We start from the raw sequence: 15,885 nt of genomic DNA on the forward strand, positions 1-15,885 counted from the left end.
GTAGGAAGGCGTAGGTTCGAATCTTGTCAAATGAAGCATCTTTTTTTGTTTGTCAATCAAATCAGAATACATTATTATTTTTATTCAATTAATCGGTTCAAAAGTAATTTTTTATTTCTTATACATCGCTGCGTCATTTTCATTACCGTATTGACTTTTTATTTCCTCTTATTTTCCTTCCAATCACTCGTTTTTCGTTTAGAATCTGCTCGAAGCACCTGTTTGCAACCGAATGGTAACCAGGACTATTCATCGGTTGGTAACGCGGCTGCTCGTGTAGCAAGTATGAGCATAGTTTCAGGTAAACAATGGATGATAGCGAGAAACTACAGTTTATTTTTTAGCGCTGAAACTGAAATTTTTCTGCCTTGAGTTTGCTCGTAGAGGTTAGCTTTAGCCGCCATAAACAAAGCAACCGTGATTTTAGCTCTGGCGCTGAATGTTTTCTCACATACATTGCCCATCACGAGGTTGTGGTTAGGTTATGACATGAGTTTAAACTGAGGGCTACAGAACGCGTCGTCTGCCGCTGATTAGTCATTGGTCACTTAAAATCAGTTGTCGAAAGAGCATCTTGGATTTCCGTCGTATCTCGCGGCGAGCCGCTTACAACATTGCTCCGCATTACATACTAAAAGCATTTGTTAGCTGTGTATCATCTATAACCGAGAAGTAGCCGGCTCTCGATGTGGCAACACTGTAGCGACAAGTGATGGACGTTAACTATCGAGTAATTTTAATCGGACTATAGTGACGCTTCGTGATCGTATACCGTGTAGCGGGCCATGTACCGTAATGGGTGCTGCGCGTGTATCGTGATGATGGTTGGTGTGGCCGAGCTGAACGTGTTACTGACGCCGCGCGGCCAGGTGAGGGTCAGGTGGAGCTGCGCCGCCGCTGCCGCCTCCGCCTCCGCCGCCCCCGCCGCCTCCGGCGCTGAGCTTGGTGTGGCTGCTGCAGGCCCGGTGCCTCTGGCGCCCCCCTCCGCCCCTGTGCTGATGGGCCGCGGCCGCAGGCCCAGCGTGCTCTTCGAGGACACCGAGATCTGTAAGGCTTGTCTCTGCACTCTGCATGCTACCCCGTAGAGCAATAACGCCCCTTCAGCACTACGCTACGCACCACGCCTGCGCAGTACTTTTACAATGTCGATATCAGCACTGTTGCCAACTGACTCACGCTATTTAACACACGCCTAATGATTGGCAACCGCCTCCCTGTTTAACGCGGGTTAAGCTTTCTCTCTAGTTGTTGTTCCAAGGAACTACAGGTCATCTATAACTGGCACAGAAACCGTATTGTAATGACAGGAGTTGAAGGACACAGTAGGGAGGCAGTAGTAGAACAACATTCTCTCACTAGTTTCTCAACAACGTGTACATTGAGCAAGCTGTGAAGGAAACCAAGGACAAATACGGAAAGGGAGTAAACATTCTGGTAGAAGAAATAAAACTGAAATTTGCCGTGACATGGTAGTTCTACCAAATATGGCAAAGGACCTGGGAGATCAGCTGGACTAAATAGTGACTTGAAAAGAGTTCACTAAGTGAATTCAAATAGCACGGCAAGAGGCTCAGAGAGTAGTCAGGTGGTGGTTAGGGAATGGCATTAGGAAATACACCAAAAGCACAGATAAAAAAGTAGGGAAGATAGAAACTGCAGACAGGTAGTCACAAGAACAGCGTTTTCTAAAAAAAAAAAAAAAAAAAAAAAAAGAGAGTCGTTAACATTAGATAAATATTTTAGTGATAGAAAGTCTTTTCTGAAAGTACACGGTCCAGTCATATTAATGCTACCACGGCTTATGTTCGACGTCAGCGTCCAATAACCACTCACAGGAGGCAAGTGGCAGCACTAGCAGTGGAGGGTATATAAAGCGTGTTAGGGAGACGCGGAAAACAGTGCATTCATTATTTTAGGAAATGGAGCGATTTATCTGACGTCCTAAAGTGTATGATCTTTAGCTTTTAGACCAAGGGTGGAAGCACTTCCAAATGGTCAAGTTTGTAAACTGTTCACATGCCACCATGGTTAAGGTATACCGTGCATGGCAACATCGCAGTATCTAAAACCGGCACCGAGGGAACTTGGTGCACCACGGGCCATAGATGACAGATGTTTATGGACGAATATACGTGCAACTGCTGAGCAACTGTCCGCCCAGATGAACCAAGTGGCTACCAGCAGTGTCTCCTTAATGATCATTCCGCGACCGTCGCTGTTTATGGGCCTCCGCAGCAGACACATAGTTGATGCACCCATGCTGACCTCTGTTCATTGAGGACGAAGGCTGAAATTTGCGCGCCAATACAGAAGCTGTATGTCCACTGAGTGGCAACAGATATCCTTTTCAGATGACAGGAGGCGTCTGGCGTGTACGGCCCAGAACGTCTGAAAGCAAACACCCTCAAGCAACCGCCGGAAGGGTTCATGCCAGAGGAGGGAGCATTATGGCCTGTGGAATGTTTTCGTGTTATTCTCTGAGTTATGTCGTCATTCTGGGAGGCAGAATGAATCAACACAAGTATGCATCCATCCTTGGGACCATAGCCATCCCTACATTCAATTTGTTTTTCCTCTGCACGATGGCATCTGCCAGTAGAACAATGCAATGCGTCACGCACCTCACAATATACGTGCGTGATTTGAACAACACCAGGATGACTTCATCATATTCCACTGGCCACCAAACTCACAGAATTTAAACCCAATTGAGAATCTATGGGACCACCTCGATCAGGCTGTTCGTAGCATGGGTCTTCAACCGAGAAACCTAGCGCAGTTGCCCGCGACACTGGGGTAGGCATAGCTCCACATCCCTGTCTGTACTTCCAGAACCTCACTGACACTCTTCCTCCATTTCTTGCAGCGGTCTGCGTATCGAAAGATGGTTATTAAGGGTGTTGACAGGTGATCATATTAATGTGACTGGACAGTGAAGAAACTTTTGAAATGTGGTGCAACAGAAGAATGCTGAAGATTAGATGAGTAGATTGGATAACGACTGAAGAGGTACTGAATCGAACTGAGGTAGATAGAAGTGTATGATCCAACTTGACTAGAAGAAGAGACCAGTTCATGGGACGTATCTTGAGGCGAAAAGGTAGAGTCAGTTTGATAACTGAGGCATATATGGAGGATAAACACTGTAAAGGCCTAATATAGTAAGTAGATTCAAATGGACGCAAGCTGCAGCTGTTACGCAGAGGTGAAGAGATTTGCACAGACTAGCTTCGAGAGCTGCGTCAAGTCAAAACCTCGTTCACTTTTAGCACCAATTACTGTGCAGTTTCAAACAAATTGTCATTGGCAAGGCGTGACACGTTTCTGGTCTCTGTCAGTTAAGATCATTTCACGATCACTGTTCTTCAGTCGTGTTACATGTCGACGAGTGGAACACCATTCCTTGAAGAAATGGTCTACATCCTTTGATACATCAGTAAATCTGCCAACTACACTCAGTATAACACATACAATCACGATAGCTCCTTTCTTCCCACTCTTTCACGTCTCCACATTAATACATCTTACTGCACTGGCACATACACACCTCTTCATTTCTTTTTCCATTTCCTCCCCTGTGCCAATCTTTTTACATCCTCAGTTATTTGCAGGATGTATTCCAAACTCTGCCTTACTTTACAGTTTTAAATCTCTACAGCTTCCTCTGGTACCGTGCAAGTTTTCCCTGTTGTCTTAACAGATGTCTTATCATCCTGCCCTTTTTTCCGCATATACTCCTTTCTTCACTGATTCTGCAGAAAACCTTTCCCTTTCTTGTCAGTCACCGTAATTTTCAACATTCTTCTGTAGCATCACATCTCAAATGCTTCGATTCTCTTCTGTTCCGGTTTTCCCACAGTCCATGTATCACTATAATACCATTATGTGCTCCAGAAGTACATTCTGAGAAATTTCTTCCTCAAATTGAGGTCTATGCTTGATACTGACTTCTCTTGGCCGGGAATCCCCATTTTGCCAGTGCTAGTCCGTTTTTTATGTCGTCCTTGCTCCGTCCATCATAGGTTACTTTACTGCCTAGATACCACAACTCCTTAACTTCGTCTACTTCGTGATCCCCGATTCTAATGTTAAATCTGTTGATGTTCTCATTTCTACTACTTCTCATTACTGCCGTCTTTCTCTGATTTACTCTCAATCAATGTTCTATGCTAATTAGAGTGTTCATTCCGTCCAATACATCCGGTAATTCTTTTTCACTTTTGTCATCGGCGAATCTTATCTTTGATATTCTTTCACACTCAATTTTAATCGCACTCTCGAACCTTTGTTTTATTTCTATCATTGCTTCTCTATGTATAGACTTAACAGTAGGGGTGGATGACTATATCCTTGTCTTATACTCTCTTTAATCTGAGCAGTTCCTTCTTGGTCTCATTGTTCCCTCTTGCTTCTTGTACATATATTTTACCCCTATACTTCTCAGAATTTCGAACATTTTACATTGTCGAATGCCATTTCAGGTCGTCAGATGCTATGAACACGTCTTGATATTTCTTTAGTCTTGCCTCAATTTTCAGCCGAAACGTCAGAACTCCCTCACTGGTGGCTTTACGTTTCCTACAGCCAAACTGAGTATCATCTGACAGATTCTTAATTTTCTTTTCCATTCTTCTGTGTGGATTATTCTTGTCAGCAACTTGGAGATACAGATCTGTTAAGCGATAATTCTCGCACTTGTCGCCTCTTGCAATCAAATCGTTCAAATGGCTCTGAGCACTATGGGACTTAACATCTGAGGTCATCAGTCCCCTAGAACTTAGAACTACTTAAACCTAACTAACCTAAGGACATCACACACATCCATGCCCGCGGCAGGATTCGAACCTCTCGACCGTAGCAGTCGCGCGGTACCGGACTGAAGCGCCTAGAACCGCTCGGCTACCGCAGCCGGCCTCTTGCAATCTTTGGAATCATGTGGACGAAGTTTTTCCGAAAGTCTGATGATATATCGCCACTTTCATACATTCTAAACGACGACATGAATAGTCTTTTGTTGTCAATTCTACCAAAGGTTTTAGATATTCTGATAGAACGTTATCTATTCCTTCTGCCTTATTCGATCTTAAGCCTTCCAAAGCTCTTCTAAATTCTGACTCTTAATACTGGATCCTGTCTCTCTCTCTCTCCCTCTCTCCCCTGTCGACTCCTGTTTCTCACTACCATAAATGTCAGTGACCGAGGGTCACATGACCGCTTGATGCCAGTTCTACATTACCTACAGCGCTCCCAAGCGACCACTGTGCTCTTTTAAGGGAGTGAGTAAAATTCTGTCCTGTGAGTAGTAGACGAGACTCTGCCAGAAAAGACTGGTTGACTAGAAATGTCTTAAATGTAATGTGGAATGCTAAACACCCATTATAATCAAGTTCGCGCGACTTTTGAACACTAAATAATTCTTGAATGTGTACGTCAGGCTACAAACAATGGTCCCAGAGGCTAGGAAAGGTCGCGGAACTCGTAATACGTGTCTTCCTCCCAGCGGGCCTCGACGGTATATGACTGTAGCTCCTCCAAGAACAAACAAGCCTGCGTGCTTTCCGCTGGCAGCAGGCTGATGGTTTGTTTTGCGTCTTAGACGAAATGGTGCACTAGTATACTGCAGCTACCTAACTAAGGGCTCTTTTGAGAGATCCAAACAACTTCTCTTAGCCGTCTACTGCTCCCTCTCTCTGTTTCATCTTGCAGCCTACCCACAAGAAGTCTGTTTTAACTCCTGCTTACGCAGCTCTTGTTACTGATTAGTAGGAAATGAATAGCTACACAATTGTTTTGGTTAAGAGTGCTGCGACAACAACTGTTGGCAGGTCTGTGCTTTCTCGCTGGCGGCTGTGTGGAATTGCAATGACGAAACACCCAACCCGACGGCTGCCAGTTTGTTTCACCTCTACACGATAAAGACGCACTGACTTCGGTACCTATTATGAGTGAAAGGTAAATTGTAATTTAGGAAAATACACTCTAACACAAAAAAGCACCATGAAGGTGTTATGCAAATTGATATTCGTAGAGGTACTATGGAATGTGCAAAATTGTAAACCTTGACGGATGAACGATGGCGATGGATGGATGTGTGACGCTGCAGCGCATTTTCACCACGAAGCTGACAAGGATAGTAAATAGATTTTGACGATCTAACGCACCAATTAGACGATATTTGGCACGTTATTCCTCACGAGGACATCCAACAACCCTATCACTCAACGCCAAGCCGGATAATTGCCAGAGTGGACTAACGAGGTATTGACTTGCTCAGTTCGTGAAACGCGTTCTCTTGAATAAATCAACCAACATTTCTGAAATTGTAATCATTTGTCTGTAGGTGTACATCACAACTATCGATTCCCGTCCCATTCGGTTAACTCGTTCGTGGTGCGTCGATGGGTCAACTTCGATTAGCAGTGCAATTGTTATTTTCGTACAGATTGTCAACAACAAGCTTAATCATAAACTGTCTTCGCAGCTTTTTGAACAGTCTGTTACGCAGTATAGTGATGTATTACCAGCTAGGTGCGCATCCAGCAGTCTTGACCCAGATCACATTCGTACTTTCTTTAGATCTAATGTCGCTCTAAGTTCACTCTAAACTTCATGCTGTTACACGGCGACGCATGAGTCGATTTTGATCATCACTACTCAGTCTTTTTCAGCCATCGATACATATCATAATATATTCCTTCCCTTCAATTCCCTTCAATTCGGTGGTTTGAAAATTCTGAAAAAAAAAAGGAAAAAGATTTGTTTAGAAAAAAACAACTCACCTTACTTCTCGACTTAGTCTCCTTTGAGAGATATACCCTTGATACAGCGATCATCCAGCTTTTTCATCCCATCGGACAAATGTGTTATGTCAAACTCTGCAAAATACTTGTTGAATGCAACTATCATTTCCTCATTTCATGATAATTGTTTTCCAGTAAGCAAAACTTTCAAGTTAGGAAACAGAAAGAACTCATTTGGGGCTAAGTCTGGTGAATAGAGTGGATGAGGAACACATTTATTGCCCAGTTCATGCACTTTCGTCATTTCTATCGCTGATGTGTGGGATGGTGCATTATCCTGGTGAAAGAGCCAACCTTGTCTCTTTTCAGCCAAAGCAAGTTCCAAATGGTCCAGCAATAAAGCATAATAAGGTCATTTTTCTTCCTTCTCCCAAGTAATAAATAAGGATGATTCCTTGCGAATCTTCAAAGAAAAGACAGAGACCATCACTTCATCAGCTGACAAAATTGTCTTTGTCTTCTTTGGTGCACTTTCACCTGTCTTTGCCCATTGTTTTGACTGCCTACATTCGATAATAAGCGTAGGTGTGACACTCTGCCAAATGCTTTTTAAAAGTCAAGAAGTATTGTATCTGTCTGATTACCTCGATCCGTGACTCGTGGCTGTTTTTAGAGGTACCATCGACAAGGGAACGGAAGTTAGTTTGTTTCCACATTTCCAGACGGGCTTTGACAGCGTTCCTCACAAGCGGCCTCTAACAAGTTGCATCAGTATGAAGTAGTGTCTCAGCTGTGAACTGGATTCGTGGTATCCTGTCAGAAAGGTCACAGTTCTTAATAACTGACGTGAACTCATCTAATGAAGCCCAAGGGATATCTATTGTTTTCCAAGGAGGCGTCTTAAGCTCCCTATTATTCCTTATCTTCATAAACGGTTTAGGAGACGATTTCACAAACACTCTTACATTCTTATTTGCAAATGATGATGTCATTTGCTGTCTAGTAATGTCATCAGAAGATCAAAACGAATTGCCCACTGATTTGTACAAGATATCTGAATTATAAAAAAAGTAGCAGTTGATCCTAAACAAACAAAAGATCCTCCACATGAGCAAATCTCCGTTACATGTTAAATACCTAGGGATTTTAATTACGAACATCGTAAATTGCAATCAGCACATAGAAAATCTTTTGAGGAAGGCGATCCAAGATAGCGTTTTGATGGCAGAACAATTAGAAGATGCAACAGGTCTACTAAAGAGACTGCCTACGTTACACTAGTCCGTCTTCTCTCGGGGTGCTGCTGCGAGTATTGGGATCCTTGCCCGATAGAAATGACGGAGGACATTGAAAAAGTTCCAAGACTGCCATCTCGTTTTGTATTATAGCGAAATAGAGGTCACGGATATCGTAAACGACTATTGGTTGCAGTCGTTAAAAAACAAAAGTTTTTCGTTCTGGTGAAATCTTTTCATGAAAGTTCAGTCCCAGTTTTTTCGTCCGAATGTCAGAGTATTTTAGTGACTCCCACCTATAAAGAAATAAATGACCGTAGTGATAACATAAGAGAAATTAGAGCTCTAATGGAAAGACTCGGGTGTTAATTTTTCTCACGTGCTATTAGATTGTGGAACGGTCGGGGAATAGTAGGAAAGTGGTACTATGAACCTTCTGACATTCGCCTAAATGTGAACTGCAGAGTAATGATTAGATGTAAGAAAAGTGAGTTAAGTTATGCATGATCGATACGTTCGGAATCCTTGGTGCATCAGTGTCGTAACTTCAAGAACATAAATTTCAGCGGGATGTTAAACGTAAATCTACCACAAAGAGTACCCTGATGCAGTCTATACTACCGTTCAGGCTTTCATTCTGTAAAGCATACTTATGACTGTTGCATAGCAAGGTATTAGGTTTCCTCTCAGACTTCTTTCAAGACGCGAACCGCGTCGAGTACTGGAAATTTTGCTATGCTGACCGCACACTCGTAATAATTCTTCCAGCTGCAATCTTTTTCTCGTTATATTATTAAATTCTGTCTCGGCCCTCGGTCGCCAGCGCTGCCATTTAATATGCGTCCCGTAAAGCTTGGACGGTATTATACTAATTAATCGCATGGCCCTCTTATCTCATCTAGAAGACTCCTGGAGACCCGATCGTGTTTTTAACGAGAGGCCGGGAAATAAACATAGCCTGGTAATTTACCAATAAGTTGAACTCACAGACTCTAAAATATAAACCAACTACGTAAATTAACACAATATATATTAACAGTTGGAAGTTACTTTGATTGTAACCTCGCAGGACCGAGTGAGGTTTGAACACTGAACGTTTAGATATGCAGTGTGACTCTTACTCGCTTAGCCATCGACTCAACGCAGTAAAGTATCGTTATATTTGGAGACTGCAATGGCATAATGGAATATGTGATATACGTCTTTCGTGGGTTTGCAGATAATGAGATACTCGTTCTTCCAGCAGTGTCCCCTCTTTCAAATGTAGCCTACTGCCCTGTACTTGGATTTGACGTTATAACTAAACGTATGTTACTACACTACTTCGCTGTTCGTTCTAAGGTTTCTTGAAATATTTTTAATCAACTGTTCATTGTAATGAAACTGGAATAGAATTTACGATGACATTACATTAGTTATTTTTTTAAGGCAACGTTGCCTCTATTTCATGAAGACTTCCCCTTTCCTGTGTAATTCACCTAGGTAGTGTTAATCACGCTGTTCGGCTGGCTTTTTTGGATATCCTGAATGTTTCGGTACAGTAAATATATGAGTTCCATAGCTTTTACATAACTTTACGGCATGACACATCTGGCCAAGTATATTGAGGGTGACGAGGAGTGGAAATGGAGTCAAAAGTTTGATTTCACTGAAGTGAAGTCTGAAAAAACGAAAATGGCTCCAGTTGTTTCGAGAAAAAGAAACAGAGAAGGCGGTAATGATTCCTAATGCATTAACTACGAAAATATCAGCTCATCGCAAGACCCAGTATTAAGTAGGAAGCAGCATCTAATGAAAGAACAGAATATATGTTATGGCTCTAAAAACAAACTGTAGCCAATAAAAATGATTCTCATATTGCTATGATTTGTCATCCGCCTCATGGACAAGAGAATCTTTTCATGCTTAAAACAATAGACTCAGTATTCTTCATACTAATCTCGATTTTTTTTTGTCTCTCAAAAGCAGCTAAATGCTGTAACATTCTACTTGAATCGCTAAAATGAGTATGGTACAACTGGAGTTAGACTGACATCAATAGATTTGGTTGTAATTTACACTCCTGGAAATTGAAATAAGAACACCGTGAATTCATTGTCCCAGAAAGGGGAAACTTTATTGACACATTCCTGGGGTCAGATACATCACATGATCACACTGACAGAACCACAGGCACATAGACACAGGCAACAGAGCATGCACAATGTCGGCACTAGTACAGTGTATATCCACCTTTCGCAGCAATGCAGGCTGCTATTCTCCCATGGAGACGATCGTAGAGATGCTGGATGTAGTCCTGTGGAACGGCTTGCCATGCCATTTCCACCTGGCGCCTCAGTTGGACCAGCATTCGTGCTGGACGTGCAGACCGCGTGAGACGACGCTTCATCCAGTCCCAAACATGCTCAATGGGGGACAGATCCGGAGATCTTGCTGGCCAGGGTAGTTGACTTACACCTTCTAGAGCACGTTGGGTGGCACGGGATACATGCGGACGTGCATTGTCCTGTTGGAACAGCAAGTTCCCTTGCCGGTCTAGGAATGGTAGAACGATGGGTTCGATGACGGTTTGGATGTACCGTGCACTATTCAGTGTCCCCTCGACGATCACCAGTGGTGTACGGCCAGTGTAGGAGATCGCTCCCCACACCATGATGCCGGGTGTTGGCCCTGTGTGCCTCGGTCGTATGCAGTCCTGATTGTGGCGCTCGCCTGCACGGCGCCAAACACGCATACGACCATCATTGGCACCAAGGCAGAAGCGACTCTCATCGCTGAAGACGACACGTCTCCATTCGTCCCTCCATTCACGACTGTCGCGACACCACTGGAGGCGGGCTGCACGATGTTGGGGCGTGAGCGGAAGACGGCCTAACGGTGTGCGGGACCGTAGCCCAGCTTCATGGAGACGGTTGCGAATGGTCCTTGCCGATACCCCAGGAGCAACAGTGTCCCTAATTTGCTGGGAAGTGGCGGTGCGGTCCCCTACGGCACTGCGTAGGATCCTACGGTCTTGGCGTGCATCCGTGCGTCGCTGCGGTCCGGTCCCAGGTCGACGGGCACGTGCACCTTCCGCCGACCACTGGCGACAACATCGATGTACTGTGGAGACCTCAGGCCCCACGTGTTGAGCAATTCGGCGGTACGTCCACCCGGCCTCCCGCATGCCCACTATACGCCCTCGCTCAAAGTCCGTCAACTGCACATACGGTTCACGTCCACGCTGTCGCGGCATGCTACCAGTGTTAAAGACTGCGATGGAGCTCCGTATGCCACGGCAAACTGGCTGACACTGACGGCGGCGGTGCACAAATGCTGCGCAGCTAGCGCCATTCGACGGCCAACACCGCGGTTCCTGGTGTGTCCGCTGTGCCGTGCGTGTGATCATTGCTTGTACAGCCCTCTCGCAGTGTCCGGAGCAAGTATGGTGGGTCTGACACACCGGTGTCAATGTGTTCTTTTTTCCATTTCCAGGAGTGTATAATATTAGAAGCCAAGATCTCATTGTGTGAAATAGTTTACTTCATGACCAGTTTCGACAGTAACTAGCTGTCATCCTCCGATTCTCATATCTCTCAGAAATATAATTACACATCAGTGTCGTCGACATACTGAGAACGTGCTTCAGTTATAACACAACTCCTCACTGGTTTGTCAAATATATAAAACTGCTAAATAAAATATCCATAGCTGGTTCTACAGGAGTACAGGAGCGATTTGGTTTTGATGACTGACTTAATGTACGTATCCCGAGGGCCAGGTAGGTTGAAAGGTGATAATTCGGTTGTGGTTTGGCGAAGTCAACGAATGTGAATGCCAAATAAAGGTTGTGGCAACAGATTGACCTGTACCGTATCCTAATTATTACGCGCACACCATATTTAGTCGGTCGATTTGGGCGAATGCCTGTTGTGCCGTACTTATTTTAGTTGCTCGTCATTCGATATGAGGTGGTAGTACAAAATTCTAAGACATTTCCAGGGGCAGATGTGGACTCTGACCACAATCTATTGGTTATGAACTGTAGATTAAAACTGAATAAATTGTAAAAAGATAGGAAATTAAAGAGATGGGACCTGGATAAACTGAAAGAACCAGAGGCTCTTGAGTTTATGGAACCATTGACAAGAATTAGGGAAATGAATTCAGTGGAAGAAGAATGGGTAGCTTTGGGAGACAAAATAGTGAAGGCAGCAGAGGTTCAAAATGGTTCTGAGCAGTATGGGACTTAACATTCTATGGTCATCAGTCCCCTAGAACTTAGAACTACTTAAACCTAACTAACCTAAGGACATCACACAACACCCAATCATCACGAGGCAGAGAAAGGTAGCAGAGGATCAAATAGGTAAAAAGACGAGGCCTAGCAGAAATTCTTGGGAAACACAAGAGATATTAAATTTAACCGATGAGAGGAGAAAATATAAAATTGTAGTAAATGAAGCAAGCGAAAGGGAATATAAACCTCTAAAAAATGACTGACAGGAAATACAAAATGGCTAAGCAGGAATGGCTACAGGGCAAATGTAAGTCTTTAGAAGCATATATCGCTAGCAGAAAGACAGACACTGCCTCAAGGAACATTAAAGAGGCCTTTGGAGAACAGACAAGTAGCTGTACGAATATCAAGAGCTCAGATGGAAAACCAGTCTTAGGCAAATAAGAGAAATCAGAATGGTGTAAGGAGTACATAGAGGGTCTGTACAAGAGAGACGAATTTGAAAGCAATATTATAGAAATGGAAGAGGACGTAGATGAAGGTGAAATAGGAGGTAAGATACTGTTTGAAGAATTTGACGGAGCAATAAAGACCGAAGTCGTAACAAGGCTCCGGGAGAAGACAACGCTCCGTTATAACTACCTATAGGCTTGGGGAACAAAGCCATAACAAAAGTCTTCACTCTGGTGTGCAACATGTATATGACAGTCGAAATAACCGCAGAGTTCAGAAAGAATACAATAATTCCTATTCCAAAGAAAGGAGGTGCCGACAGATGTGAATATTATCGAACTGTCAGTTTAATAAGTCATGGTCGCGAAATACTAACACGAATTCCATACAGAAGACTGGAAAAACTATATAAGCCGATCTCGGGGAAGATCGATTTAGATTCCGAGGACATGCAGGAGCACGTGAGGCGATACTGACCCTACGACTTCCCTTAGAAGCTGGGTTAAAGAATGACAAACATACGTTTACAGCATTTGTAGACTTAGAGAAATCTTTTGACAATGTTGACTGGAACACTCTCTTTGAAATTCTGAGGGTGGCAGGGGTAAAATACAGGGAGCGAAAGGCTATTTACAATTTGTACAGAAACCAGACGGCAGTTGTAAGAGTCGAATGGCATGAAAGGGAAGCATTGGTTGAGTAGGGAGTGAGACAGCAAAGGACTTGGGAGAGCAATTTAACTGCATGGACAGTGTCTTGAAAGGAGGATATAAGATTAACATCAACAAAAGTAAAAATAGGATAATGGTATGTAGTCGAAGTAAACCAGGTGGTGCTGAAGGAATTTGATCAGGAAACGAGACACTTAAAATAGTAGATGAGTTTTGCTACTTGGGCTGCGAAATAACTTATGATGACCGAAGCAGAGAGGATATAAAATGTAGACTGGCGATGGCAAGGGAAGCGTTTTTGAGGAAGAGAAATTTGTTAACTCCGAGTGTAGATTTGTCAGTAAGTCTTTTTCCGAAAGTATTTGTATGGAGTGTAACTGTGTATGGAGATGAAATATGGACGATAAACAGTTTAGGCAAGAAGTGAACAGGAACTTTTGAAATGTGGTGCTACAGTAGAATGATGACGAATGGCTTGGTAGAACATGTAACTTATGAATACTGAATAGAACTGGGGAGCAAAGAAATTTGTGGTACAACCTGAATAGAAGAAGGGATCGGTTGATAGAACACATTCCGAGACATCAAGGGATGACCAATTTAGTACTGGAGGGAAGTTTGGGGGGGGGGGGGGAGGGAGGGAATCGTAGAGGGAGCCCAAGAGATCAAGAGATGAATACAGTAAGCAGATTCCGAAGGATGTAGACTGTAGTAGTTAGCCGGAAAAGAAGAGGCTTCATATGGTACAGTAACATGGAGAGCTGCATCAAACAAGTCTTTGGACTGAAGACCGAAATGACTACAACAACGTCAGTACAAAATACCACACCCACTTCGCGTGTCTGTAACACAGATGGACAGAAGTAATAGTAGCTTTGCGTTAGAAAAAGTTCTAATGAGAAGCCATTTTTGCCAGTGATGATACGCAATGCATTGCTTCATTGGTGAATTCGCACGTTGTTTCAGCAAATCTGAAAGCTACCCTAAGGAATAATACATAATTTCAGTTTATAGGAATCATTTTGATAGTATCGCGGAATGTGTCCTCACTCACCGACACGGATCAGCATCTTGCAGTACCATAGAATTAAATAGAAATAGTGGATTACATGGTCTTCTAAAGTAGATGCCGTCACCATCGATAAATAATTTCCTACAGTCATTCTTCGGCCATTCTGATCTCACAATGACAATACCCTGCTCACAGTACTGATGTCGATATTTCATTCACTGTGCATGTTAGTACCAGCAGGAATCGTTAGTCACCCTTTCGTACACATTCTGACACCTTTCTTCTTCTTGCACTTATTAAATATATTCGTACTATTAAGCACCACTTCTCTGATTATAGTGTAGAGTTATAGAATACTAGTAAAATCTATAGTTTATAGCAGAAGAAATGCACTTTGTAGATTCACCGCTGGAACGGTAATCTCATTCTTCTCAATGCATCGTTTAGTGAACTCAGTAGGCGTTGCATAAATAGTTACACTGTCGTAGAAGAATGTGCATAAGATTTACATCTCGTCAACGTCGGCGAGACAATGTTTATGTTCATAAACTAGGAGACAAAAATAAGTTTTTTCTTTTCTTCTTTATCCACCTCGCATGTCAGATAAAAGTTGCTAGAAGCTCTTAGATACTGATAGTACGCAGGAAATTGAGAATTCAGAAGAACCAGGCCCAGACGAGTACGCTATTGCGGTAAGTATATCAGTAGAAGATACCGGTGGCCCACTGCTGTGCATTTCTCACCTTTCCGAAGACAAGATTGCTATTTACTCTGGAGCTGGACATGTCTATCGTAATCTAACCAGATGCCGCATCTCGGTTGTGTGGAAGATCGACTTAAGAGGTGGTTGCACCGTTCCGCATCTTAAACTAATGCGCACAATACCGCTCATGATATTTTGAACTGCATGTATTTTTTGTCTATGCGTAGCACTATGCAACGACGATGCGATTTTCACATTTTTCTAGTTATTTAGAATAAATAACCAATGACACTGACACAATATTTTTGAGCTTCATGTTTCGTCTATTACCTGGCCGTCAGCTCTTCTATATGTTTGCTTTATGTTTTAGTTCTTTTGTTGCAGATCATACCAACTACCATACATTTTTGAGAGCTTTGGCTGCTGATTTCATACAAAATTTTCTAGTACAAATCCCTGTAAATACTACTTTTAATTTACATCGCAGATTCAACTAGAGCAAAGTAATATTTGCATGAACAAAGAATAGTTGTTTCAACTGACGTAGACGTATAATTACCACATTTAAAAATAGGAACTACTACATAATCATAGGGTTTTATTAACTTTCGTTTAAAATTTGATTTGAAAGTTGCCATACTAATATGACACAAATTATCCGCCATTTCGTAATTTTCCCATTTCACAGTCAACATACTAACGTATTCCGACAGATCTGCTCTGATTACGTCGAATAGCTTACTTATGGGACAGAGGAATTACTTTGACGCTATACATATGTAAGTAGACGAATGTCGGAAACTAGAATACAGCAAAGCAGATTTCTCAAAATTTTGTGTCGCTTTTAACTAT

At 42.8% G+C, this 15,885-nt stretch overlaps 1 protein-coding gene across 10 annotated transcripts in view; it reads left to right on the top strand.

The window, feature by feature from the left end:
- LOC126237066 (sodium bicarbonate cotransporter 3) overlaps nucleotides 1-15,885 on the top strand; it is a 1,007,081-nt gene that overhangs the window by 731,359 nt on the left and 259,837 nt on the right. For 9 of the 10 annotated variants that reach the window (XM_049946852.1, XM_049946853.1, XM_049946859.1 and 6 more), the window contains one exon: nucleotides 961-1,047. The exons of the other annotated variant lie outside the window; for it this stretch is intronic. In XM_049946852.1, coding sequence (XP_049802809.1) covers nucleotides 961-1,047 — 87 coding nt within the window. The remainder of the gene's footprint in view (nucleotides 1-960; nucleotides 1,048-15,885) is intronic. 10 annotated transcript variants of the gene reach the window in all.

This window comes from Schistocerca nitens, chromosome 2, assembly GCF_023898315.1.
Source record: "Schistocerca nitens isolate TAMUIC-IGC-003100 chromosome 2, iqSchNite1.1, whole genome shotgun sequence".
Taxonomy (NCBI): domain Eukaryota; kingdom Metazoa; phylum Arthropoda; class Insecta; order Orthoptera; family Acrididae; genus Schistocerca; species Schistocerca nitens.